Source organism: Amphiprion ocellaris, chromosome 11 (assembly GCF_022539595.1).
Source record: "Amphiprion ocellaris isolate individual 3 ecotype Okinawa chromosome 11, ASM2253959v1, whole genome shotgun sequence".
NCBI classification, from domain to species: Eukaryota; Metazoa; Chordata; class Actinopteri; family Pomacentridae; genus Amphiprion; species Amphiprion ocellaris.
The window spans coordinates 7,852,655-7,865,068 of record NC_072776.1 but is presented as its reverse complement, the minus strand read 5'-3'; the positions used below and the strand labels follow the sequence as shown (position 1 = coordinate 7,865,068).

Below are 12,414 nucleotides of genomic sequence, written 5' to 3'. Positions count from 1 at the left end.
AGGGACAAATTGATCAGAACATCCATGTAGTGAGTAGCTGATATGTTAATTATAACACCTATATTTTTGTACACTATTAGTGTGAGAGAATACCATATTGTTGTGTATATTGTGCAATGAAGTCAGTTACAACGTAATATAATTTTAAGAAATGTAATATGTGGAATAAATACACAAAATGTATCTTTGTAAAGCTTAGCACCTCTGTTATCCTGTATTTTGTGTCTCTTCTTATGCATATTTCGCTGCTGATGAGCCATTGTTGTGCATTGCGTAAAATCCCTGCCCAAGGGTCTGCAGGAAGAGAGCTTTCTTGTTCTCAGGTGTTGTGTTTCCTGCTTCTTTAGAACTGACAGCCTCATCCAGCAGACTATCCGGGACAAGTTTCACGAGTGTACAGTCCTCACCATCGCTCACAGGCTCAACACTATCATTGACTGTGACAGAATACTGGTAAGTAAGGATGCTGTAAATTTCCATTGTCCGGCACTTCAGTCAGCATTTTAAAACGCGACTGTCCTCCTTTGGTAGAGTTGACAATGGCAGATAGAAAGCAGTTCTCAGAAGAAAACAACAACTGAGCATTTTGTTGCTTTTGGCACAATTTTTTGAGATGCTCCCTCACAAACTGTTACAAACCCATTAACTATACTAAACTGAGCTCCCCTGTTGTTTAGGTTTTAAGTTGCCTGCATAAATGTGTGCCTCATATCCCCGTCCTTTGTTGTCTGTCAAACACACCTGAGATACACCGATTACAAATACTTCCTTTCCTTTATTGTCAGGTCCCAGATTTAATTCACTTGCCATTCTTTGCAACAGCTGGGCTGATTCCTCACTCCCAGCATCCCTTTTCATTGAACTTATCCTCATGCCACTTGATCTTTGGCCCTTTCCCGCTACTGCCTGCAGAGGTGCCAATTAGTGCCATTTGTGGCAGCATTTGTTAAGCGTCTATGGAGGACAGAGCCTGACCCGACGGCTGCTTGGTCACTGAGAGGGTCGAGGAAAAAAGCCAAATATCACACAGCGGGGACAGTTTCACACCTACACTTGTGTTAAATGCCCCCACACTGTCACACACTCCGGGGGAACTAAATTGGGACCCCAGTGTGTTGCGTTGTCCGAGTGTTTTTCAGGATATGAACTCCATCTCCTGGTAGTCTGCTCCGAAACTTTTGATTATGACTGCAGCTGCTGAATTCTCCCTTTCATACTAACACTCCCTGAAACTGGGCTTTACTGATAACAAACTGCTCATTACCGCTGTAAGGGGATCGGGCTTGTTAAAATTTGTCTGTGATATAATTGTAGTCTGTTCCAAACTGCTTGAATTGGCACTATTCTTTCTGTGGTTTTCACGGCATGTGATGACATAGAAATGATGGTAATTTTCCAGAGTGTTCTTAAAGGTGTGATTGTTGGATTTGACTGAGGACCACCCCTAGGCCTCTGAAATGCCAGGATAAATACATGGATAAATCGGTGATCTCCTGTCTGTCAGAGTCAGCGCGCTCGACTTTCACGCTGCTAACAGGTTACTCTCATTGTCCGCGGCCCTTTCGAGCAGAAACAGGCGCCGGTGTTTGCTGTTGCATGAGTCACATAAAATGGATGGTTCCTATGTGCGCAGACCTACTGTTTCCCCATTCAACTCGCACTGTCTGCATGCACCACTCAGCAGTGAAACAGCTGAAATGTCAGTTTTCCCCAAAGTAAAGTATACAGGCGGTGGCACACGTGCACACACCCACCATTGTATGTATGATTGCAGGTTCTGGATGCTGGCAGGATCCAGGAGTATGATGAGCCATATGTGCTGCTCCAGAACCAGGAAGGGCTCTTCTACCAGATGGTCCAACAGACAGGCAGAGCCGAGGCTGCCTCACTGCTGCATACAGCCAAACAGGTAACCACATCCACCTTTGTCCCAGGACGGGGCTGTCACTAAATAAGCGTCCAGCCATGGCACACTAATCCCCGACTCTCCCTTTAACTCCAGACTTCGTTGCTCACCTCCAAAATAATACATCTAAGCGACACAAGATGTGCATAACCCTGACAATGCAAAGACACTTGATTACCATTTTAATTTAAAGTGTCTACTTGGAGCATTGCGACACCATAACATTAATTTCAAGAGGAGAAATTGTCCCCTTTGTAGATTTACATCCTCCGATATTATCAGAGGAACTCTCCATATAATCTTTTTCCTCATAATGTAATTTTGAGATCATTTTGGCGATGATTCTAGAAAAGCAGGCTTTCTTTGCGCTATATCTATTTTGAAATATTGGGTTTAACTTCATCGCGATTTGGGATAAACTTTCTATGGGGATTACTGTAATAGAGAATGTCCATATTTTTTCCCTGTGAAATTCATTTGTGATGTATTTCCCCTTCAGACACTGAGCAGATAAGAGGCGGCTATTCATTGTTCAATTCCATTTTATGTGCATCTGTCTGGGACTACAGATACCATATTGCAACTTCAAACAGGTCTTTGTGAAATAAGAAAAAGTAGGCATCATTTCATTTTCTCTCTGTCCCTTGCACAAATTTATCAGCGGAACTGTATCTTCTCAGCCAGAGGAGTGAAATGAGTAAAATACTGATTTCAAAGACTCAGCACACTGTGGTATTATTTGGTATCGTGTTACCCTACACACTGGCGGATTGGTAGCGACATTGTTCAAGCCCTTACGTTTTCCTTTCTTTATTGTAGGGCGCCCTGCTTAGATCAGATTACTGCAGCATCCATAACTGTCTAGCACCACTTATTAAATACTGAGATGGTCCACATGTTGTGTGTCAAGTTTCTATAGTTGTCAGTCAAGGTTTAAATACATTCAATAATCTGATATCAACCCCTACCTCTTTGTCCGTGTTAAAAGAGAATCCCAGAGTAGACAGTATATCGCAAGATGTGACCAAGCTTTCACCTCTTTTGCCTCCTTCTCGTAAACTTTCTTTATTGAAATCATCAGCGTCTTTGTAAAGAGAATTTTATAGACACTTGGAGCAAACGCTGCTATCCAGTTTTTCAAATGGTGGTTCACTGTTCCGCTCAGAAGCCACTGTTTAGAGGAAATTAACTCGACAAATAATTCCCGCGATTATCTCCAAAATATTCTCCCTAGAATTTCACAGTTGTTTATTAGGCTAAGTAAGCCACTTTTGCATGCTTCAGCGGATGATAAATCCCTTCACCGTGCTCTGACTGGATCTGTCATAAATCGCACCTTCGCAGATTGTAGCTTAGATTGGACAGTGTGCTTGTATTCTGTGACACTGCTTCCCTGATCCGCTTTCAGGTTTACATGAACAAAAAGCGGGTGACTGACGTGTGCTGTGCCAAGGACATCAGTGTCATCTTTGAGACATCTCTTTGACACTTTGGAGGGTCGCTGTGGTCCTCGCGTTGGCCATCAGTGACCAAAATCTTTTCATCTTTTTCCCAAATAACTTAGATTCCTTGATGTAAATTAAAATGTCTCCCGGAAGGCTTAGCGTAGTGTGTGTGCTGCATTTGACTGGCATAGACTTTTTGGTCTGGAACAGAAAAAGAGGCAAGTATCTGAGGCAGCCTGTGCCTTTCACTGACAGCATATGACTGCATGGCTGTCTATTGATTACGCACTGCTATGTTTATGTATGTGTCTTCTGGCCTCCTGGGGATCTTCAACCCTGCACTGGTGCTCAAAAGAGTGCATATACTGAATTATTATATAATATAATTAGAAATGTATATTGGTGGGGTAAATGATTCTTTTAAGGCAGTCAGAGTTTTGCAGGACTCGAGTCTTTTCATTATTTGGAAAGTGCTTGTCAAAACAAGGAGAACCTGAGAGGAGACACAAATGCTTTCAGTAATCATTGTGCCTTATCAGACTATTGATTCTTAGTAATTGCACTGTTACAATTGAATGGTCTTCCTGCACTTTTACTCCAGTGGGTTTTTTTGTCTACCTCAGCTCTTGTCAGTAAAAACAGCAAAATTAAAATGTAACATGTGGCAGTGATACTATCACCAAAGAACACTGGACAGACCTTTAATGCCTCTAAACAGTTTTCTCTAGTGTAATACTAACTCTTAGTCTTGACAATTTTTGTTGAATGTAATGTTGTTGCATTGAAAATGTAGCATTTCTACTTTGGTAATAGTGTATGGATTTTAGTATGACTACTTGTAGCTCAATATTTATTCACAATCTTGATTTCTGTCTTTGTGTATCGTTTATAGCTTCAGTGAAGGTAACATTTTGTGGAGTTTGCACTTTGTAGATGTTTAGTCATAAATAAGTGACAGAAATGTTCACTTATAATTAGATTAAATTTCAGATAATAAAAAAGAATATTGGATTAACTTTTCCTTACTGTCTTCATTTTCAGTTATTGTTACACTGACTCACTGTTTCCTCCTGCTGTTGCTCATCCTATATTCAGTTGTCTGAATGGTGTTTGCCTCAGGTCAGTGGTTACAACTGGCCTTGAACATGATGCTACAAATTGGTAAGTGGTTAAGGAAAACAACCTGGTGATTATTCTGTTGACTCAAGTGATTTTTCAATTCTGCCTCAGCGGTAAATGGGTGCAGCTCTCCACTGTATTATTTAAACATCTCAGTAGTGCAATGCGATGATTAAAATGTATTTTTTGCCATTTGAAAAGGTCTGTTTAATTTGGCTTCATAGAGAGAAGAGCAAAGCTGGTCATTACACATTCAGAGATTCTTGTCAGTAAACACTTAGCTTGGTGTGAAAGGCAATATTTAACCAGCACCCAAATTTGGGTGGTGAACGGCGGGACATCGGTTCCTTTAAAAGCTGAGTGATTTACACAATTCATTAAAGCCAATGAATCTTCAGCCGGCGTCATATTAAATGGTTACTTACTCTCAAATAGCCCTTTGGGAGTTGAATTGTTGGCTTGCGAATAGATTAAAGTTTACATTGAAAAGAAAAATTGAATTCAGCGGTAATCAATAGCATAATGGGCCAGTGAGAGGAGCCTGCTGCCTGAAATGAAATTACCATATTTTTAATCTTAATTTTCCACTCTGTTTATCTGACAGTGTGGATGTGCAATCCAAACAGATAATGAGAGACTGGGATATTGACAGTGGGGTCCTCTGGAGTGCTTGTTTCAGTGATTAAACACTGTGATCTGTGATTACTTTGTGTCAGGTGTCAGGCTGGCGGACCGGGCCCTGGGAGACATAGGCGCATAGCAGCTGGAGCATCATGGGTCTCTGAGGTGCTAATGCACCTGACACAGCATTGACAGCATTGGAAACCCTATCAGGGACTTCGCCACACGGCAGCTGCCACAATAGAAATACTCATGGAGCTATCTACATCAGAGTCAGCATATATCCTCTCTGCTCTCCCCTCGATAACAGCCAACACAAGAATGGCGACAACAAAGTTTGCACAATAAGTATTATTAACCAGATACCTTCCTACGTCCCCCAATAATAGGACCATTTTAAGACCTATCTGAATAGGTGTGCAAATAGCAGTGCTGTCAACATAGTGCTGATATAGCTTTAATAAACAAATGTGTGAGAAACCTGGCTGTTCGCACAATGAAGTTTAATCCCAAAGAAATAAAAACACAAAATAAGAGTCAGCACAATGTGGCGGCGGTGAATAAAATGATGAATTCAAACTGTAGCGGTTGGCCCATCCACTCTTTAAGGGAGAAGTGATGCTTCGGTGCCGATTCGAGGGCGCGATACCTGCTGCATTCAGTTAAAGATGTTTTATTGTCAGTTGAGAGAAGAATAATGTAACAAGTATCTGTAACAACTGAAAGTGCTGTAAATTGTTTAAGGTTGTTTTGTTTATGGGCCAGTCAGTAGGTAGTCTGAAGGCCATTTTGGGTTTAGGAGACAATGTTTTTCACAAACTTTCTGTTGTGCCAGCATTTTCTTTTGTGATGGATACTGCTGTTTGACAAATGGAAACAAATTGCATGGTGAAGGCGTCTGAATGGCAGGGAGCTGGGGAGTGTCAAACCCGGTGCTGAAAGACGATGAAGCGAGAGCCTCAGGTTTTTGTGGGCGACTCAGACCTGACTGATCCCAACATAAAGTACTTGTTGAAGAGAAGGAGAAAAGGAGAACAGGATTTCGACAGGCTGCAGTGAAATTAGGAGAATTGACTATGGCGGCTTTGTTCCTGGCTGGTGACATGGGGTGGGGGAGATGGGGAGATGGGGAGACTGGAGCGATTCCCCAGAGACTCTGTGCTCAGCCTTTCTAAAGTGACTACAAACTGAATATCTGACAAGTTCCCAAGGCCTGACGTGACTCTGTGTAGAGCTCAGAAAAACAAACAACAAATGGCACATTTTTAAGATACATGTGGTGACACTGGATGTAGTGTGTTAGAAAATGGCTTTTTATCTCGTTAAAAATAGGCACGCAATTTGGAATATGTTACAAATCTTCTAGATTGTTGCTGCAACTTAGTAAGACCTAGTTTTGCTCATGACAGACTTTGTGAAAGTATAAAAATGAAAACTACCGAATGTCAATTTCCAACTTATTAGAGGACTCATATCTAGCAGCGTCTCTTTGATCAAGCATCATAAACAAACTGCGAGCACTTCCTCCCAGCGTGCACACGTGAGATTTAATAAGCCACACTGTATCATGGTGCCTCAGCAGTTTAGTGACCACCCTGGCCTGGCCTTATGGACTGGCTGACTAACGCTGCTACAAACAGTAATTATAGGTCACACATGTAATGGATGATTATGTTTTGTAAATTATCCAGGCTGTGGTGTGTTTCAAGGGAGTGAGTACCATTTTGTGTTTAGAATAATATTACTCCAAGTTGAAACAAGTGCATTTTTGAAATGAAAAAAAAAAGTATTTTCTTAGAAGTCTCTATTTTTTGTAATTTTACCTGTCCATGCCACTAAGCTAATGTGGCCCTTTGAAAGGCCACCAAATAGGAAACCTCTTTGCATGCTTTAGCCTTAAATCCTGGACATGCTCTGTCACCTCCCAAAAGTGCCGTTTGATTCTTCAACTGCGAGAGAAAGAAGCAAAGTGGAGGGTAGACAATAGCCGAGGGCTTATCTCATCAGTAAATAAGGCTTATTGCTTAAAGCTATAAAAGGCTATGCTTATTGGTGATGTCATCCCTTTGTGGAAGATTGATGAAGCTTGAGGCAGGGGGCATAATGTGAATGTGTGTGTGTGATGGGAAGCTTGGTGCACCAAAACTCGAGAATTTCTAACTTTCCCCTGCAGAGTTTGATTTAATTTAAAATGTATGACATATATTTTAACTGCTGCTGCACTAAAATTGCAGTCTTTGGTGGTAAACTAACCCAAATGTACTTCAAAGTTCCATCTGGCCAGGAGGCTTTTATCCTTGGCCATGAGAGCGGTTGATGTTCTGTGCATGTAAACGTGCAGCTTTGGGTAAAGGTGGGGACAGCTTGTGTCCCCCATTATTGTCTGGTTGCATTTACGTGGGTCCAAAGGCCCACTGTGTCTTTTTGGGTTACTTTCTCATCATTTCTCCTAATGTAGAGACCCACAGGGTTGGTGGCAAGCACACAATGCGGCTGTTGTATGGTTACTGTCAGCTCTCTCAAATAAGGCTTCCTGTTCATTAGACTTCTTTTCACCTCGGCACAATGCGCCGGCTTTGCAGCAATAGTGAGTCGACGCCCATCTCTTCAATGCCATGTGAATAGTTCTAAATAGTGTTTATGCAAGCCATTGTTGTCTATTGTGTGTCCAGTCTTAATGCACAGTGATTTGCCTGCTTTTGTAGCCTGGGATACATTATCTTGCCTATGTGGCTTCAGATGCATGCCTGGCCTTTGAGCCAGTAAACAGTCTAAAAGTTAACTCCCTCTGGACAATGCTGGAGATGCCTGATAAAGTGGGGCAGAGTGCTCTTACTGGCCCATTTATGTCCCTCTATAATTGCTCAAATGACTTCCTCTACTTTGTATGTATCTGTTTGAAACTCGGCAGTCTCTTTGTTTTATTCATCTTTCCTGCGACAAAAAAAGAAGAAAAAAATCACACTTCTCTAATTTAATTCCGAAAATATGAAGGCATTTTTTTTTCTCCGTTTCTGTTTTCCCCTAAAGAATGTGTAGAAAAGCATTTCAAATCTAATTAAAAGAAAGTTTGGGAAAGTGAGTTACACTTAACCTCAAAGCTGATTTAAATTGCAATCTGTGAAGATCATTCTCTCCTTTTTTTTTTTCCTCTTTAAATACATAGTAAAGTTGATGCTGTTGCTTTCAAAGATTAGACTGACATTATCTTTTGCACATCTGTTGAAGAATGTCTGTTCGGTAGCGGAGATGTATTTAAACCCTGTGTCTTTATTCTTGAAACCGTCAGTGTGAAAATGAAAAGGGTAACACAGATAGACAGCCAGGTGGATAATCTGACACACATCACAGTCAAAGAATAAAAACTTTTATATCTGGAAGATAATGTCAAAATGATACGTCTTGTAATGGAAATTTTATGTCTCGTCGATTACGTTAATATGGATTTCTGTTGTTGGACTGTGTGTACCACAACTTTATTGATTGGGGATTATTTGTAAAAAGTTAAAAGCAAAGCCATTCATGCTGTATGCACATGTTGCATTATACTAGTAAAGCTATCCTTCTGTTTGTGGCACCTATGGTTTTTATATTTCACAGTTGGGAAAAAAAAGGTTTTGACATGCTGCCAGAGATGAGCTTCTATCTTGTTTGGCGGCACCTAAATTGTTTTTCCCAAAAGAAAGACAAAATAACCCTGAAAAATGAGAGAGTAGGAACGGGCAGCATATTATAGCCTTCATCTGTTTGTGGCATTGTTCTAGAGAGTGTATACATCACCTCCAGAGAGTAACCGATAGGCCCAACCATTCACTGCTTGGATAGATGCACAAAAGCAGAAGATATCTGCGGCACAGATTACATTATACTCATTTCAAAAGCATTCACAGTCAAGTATGCAGAACAGAAAAAGAGATGCTTTTAATGCCGGCCAGTGATTACAGGTGAGAGATGTAACTGATAGTTGGCCTATTATTGTTCAGAGATTTGGTGTGTTTGACCCCCTAAAGCATTCTGCTGCCAAGGGAATTTAAAACAAGCTTTGGACTGGGAGGAAAGGAATGTTATGATTGCTCTCCGTGACACTGATACAACACTGTCACATCACCGACTCCAGACCATGGGAGAAGCTTCGCTGCGACTGAGCCCGAGTCTCACAACACGAACACTTAGCAGCGGGCATTTTATTAACCTGTCAAAGAGAGGCTAGGTGCTGCTTTGTCTTTGATTGCCACAGCTCCTTACGCTCTTGCTGCGGTTTATACATTTGACCTCCATTAGCCCACCAGGTGTGTTTCACATTTTATTTAATGAACTGTAGTCATGAGGTAATTCATCGCCCGCAACAATACTCCTTGAAGCAAGTTTTTTTTTCTACATGCTAAAGTAGTGATGTTGACTTGCTTTGCTCCTGGGCTGATATTTTCATTAAAGGCCTCCTTATCAAATAATGAAAAAAGAATCTGTTTCTTGCCCAATGCTATTACCGCCCACAAATCAAAAGGTTTCCAGTGTAATGTCTTGCCTCCCATGCCAGTTAATTAGGTGGCGTGGAGCTACATACTAATGCTACTTTCATGAGAATAATCTGAGACAATAAACCTGTCTCTTTTGTGTCCTTCTGCAAGCCCTCTTAATTAATATCAGCAAACACAAACCAAAGTTAATTGAAATTTGAACATCCCATCTTTATAGTTTACAATAACACAATCACTTGTGTTTTGTTAGTGTTTTTGAGTTGCTATAATGGCTGGTATCATATCTCCATTTAGTGTTTCATTGATTGCTCTCAGGGATGCAGCAGAAATATAAAAGAAAGAAATGTCTTAACCATGAGTAAACACAGGTGGCAATATATGCAACCCCGGCATTGATTTAAACGGGGACATTAATATTCACACTCCTCCAGATTATCATAGCAAGGTGAACATGATTTGTTTTCATTGATTAAGTGACATTCCTGCAGCTTCTCTCACCATGGTTATTAATATAGTTTGCATTGATATTATTTCTGCATTAACAACAATTTCATCCAAGTGAGGGAGATTACAGGACTGATACAAAAGAGTAGCATCTCTGTGTCATATAGCTTTAATCAGACCCCCCCTTTGATGTAAAATCTTTACAACTTTAATCAATCTATGGATGAGCTTTTCAAACTGTATGCAAGTTTGAATAGCATAGTTTTAAAGAGGCTGTGCCCTGCTGTCAGATATCTGATATGTTTTGCAAATTACAAATCCTTCTTGGAATATGAATTAGGTTGTGCTGCCCGAGCGTTCCTTCCATTCATGGCGTGCACACTTCGGATTTCACATGGTTTTACATGAATTCTTAGCAGCAGTTAATGTAATCAGGCCAACAATTCAACAACTAGTGTGAGACTGTAGTACACAGAACCTGCAACAAAGCATAATCTGGCACGCTACTGTTTCAGTAGGTTTGTGTTTGTTATCACACTTCTTTTGTCATGTTGGCCCATGAACAGAAATAGCTAAACAAATTAAATAAATAGATAAACAGTGGGTTGTCTTTATAGCCTTTATGCAGCGATATTTCTGAGCCAAGAACATTTCTGAACTTAACAGTATTTATGTTCCGGTAGAGTTGGTCACAGTCTGTCATACATTATTTGCATCTGCATGTCCGATTAACAAATATGACATATTCCTAAGATCAGGCTCCTAGCACTCTAACCACCCACCATGGCAATTAACTGTCTACTAAGCTAACAAGCGTAACACACACGCCTGATGCAAGCCAGTAGAATATGGAGCTACTCTCCCAGATGTATCCCTGTTTACCCTGTAGTGCCACTGTGAACACGCGGTACACATGTGCAGGATCATTTCAGATGCTGATTAACCTGCGGCTCTGGACTGAGCAGCTTTGCTCTCACCAGTACCGATGCGGGGTTTACACTGGAGTGCAACTGGCATTTGCAATCCACATGAGGGACAAGCGAGACCTTGTCAAGGGAAAAAAGGAGCTGTTAGACAAATTCAGTGGGCTTAGCTGTGCTTTTCTTTGCACCTTGAGTGAATCTACTGAAATTATCGCTTGAGATGGCCTTTACAGTGTACAGTGCTATAAACACATCATCCTTCACACTGCCCAGGTTAGAATATGGTGAGGAAAAAGTTGTTTGAAAACCTACAAAAAAAGAAATGGCCCGATAGCAGCAAAGAGAGGACCCACATATACTACGATGAGTACAAGAGGCCACTTATTGCAATACATCTGTGAAAACAAGTTCACGCCTATACTATGCACTCGTTCCTGTAAAGGGCCTCAACCATCATCGACAATGCTGGAAATATAGATGCACAGATTTCATTTCACCATTGCTATGTGTGAGAGACTTTTATCCAATGTAGCATCTGAATGTAAAAAAAGATTTGTCGTAAATCCATTTTTTTTCCACAACAATTGCCACCAAACTAAACTATCTGTTCTACTCATTTCTAAAAAAGCACTGACCGTCAGGGCATAGCCAATATGGAGGTTAATCCATTCTAGTGTCTATACTATGGGGATGCTTATGGAAGCATATTTGCTTAGGGCAGCCATGCAAATTATTACTTACTGCCCTGTAAGCTGATAACACAAATTAGATACCCATTAAAGTTGAACAATGTATATAGAATGAGAAAAGATTGCAAGTGATACCTGAAGGGATGCCTAAGTCATATGGCACTAAAATATGCCTCATGCTTGCAAACTTCAAAAGTGAGGAGATGTTTATCCTTGGGATTGGAAGATGCATAATAGTAATCTCATATGCACAGAGGCAGCTGCCAGGTGGAGGATAGCACACTGCATGTTTATGAATAGAAATCATTACAGGGACTGGGGAGCATACCGGCATGGACCAGCGACACAGAACTTTTTTATCATCTACCCAGTGCACACTGCAGTACTTAAAAGTTCATGTGCCGAAATGTTCAGTACAGTAAGGCGTTACTTTAGCTGTGGTCATTTTGATCAGTGCTTTTTCTGTGTTTACTTGAATGGAAGTGTTAAAGGTCTCTATCACTTTAAGTCTTGACCTGAATATTAGCTGAAGTTGAGGACAACAGGGCTGTTAATACGATCCTGCCACCTGAGGGGCCTGTGAAATCAGAAACATGCCAGCTTTAACAGCACAACTCTACTTATTCAGCCTCTACCTTCCATAGCCTCCGCTCTTATCAGATGAGCCACTTTAATTCATGTGCCAAACACCTCTCTGAGGGCGAATACAAATGTTCAGCAGCTTTTAAGAGGCAGAAGTGCTGTTTGTGGCGTGTTTGACGAGAGTGGAAAGGCTTCAGGCCAGTTTTG

At 41.0% G+C, this 12,414-nt stretch overlaps 1 protein-coding gene across 2 annotated transcripts in view; it reads left to right on the top strand.

Moving 5' to 3' along the window:
- LOC111569959 (ATP-binding cassette, sub-family C (CFTR/MRP), member 4) overlaps positions 1 to 4,362 on the top strand; it is a 41,327-nt gene extending 36,965 nt beyond the window's left edge. For both annotated transcript variants that reach the window (XM_055015304.1, XM_055015303.1), the window contains 3 exons: positions 348 to 453; positions 1,775 to 1,909; positions 3,315 to 4,362. In XM_055015304.1, the coding sequence (XP_054871279.1) occupies positions 348 to 453; positions 1,775 to 1,909; positions 3,315 to 3,392 (319 nt within the window). In that variant the 3' untranslated portion in view covers positions 3,393 to 4,362. The remainder of the gene's footprint in view (positions 1 to 347; positions 454 to 1,774; positions 1,910 to 3,314) is intronic.
- The last annotated feature ends 8,052 nt before the right edge of the window (positions 4,363 to 12,414 follow it).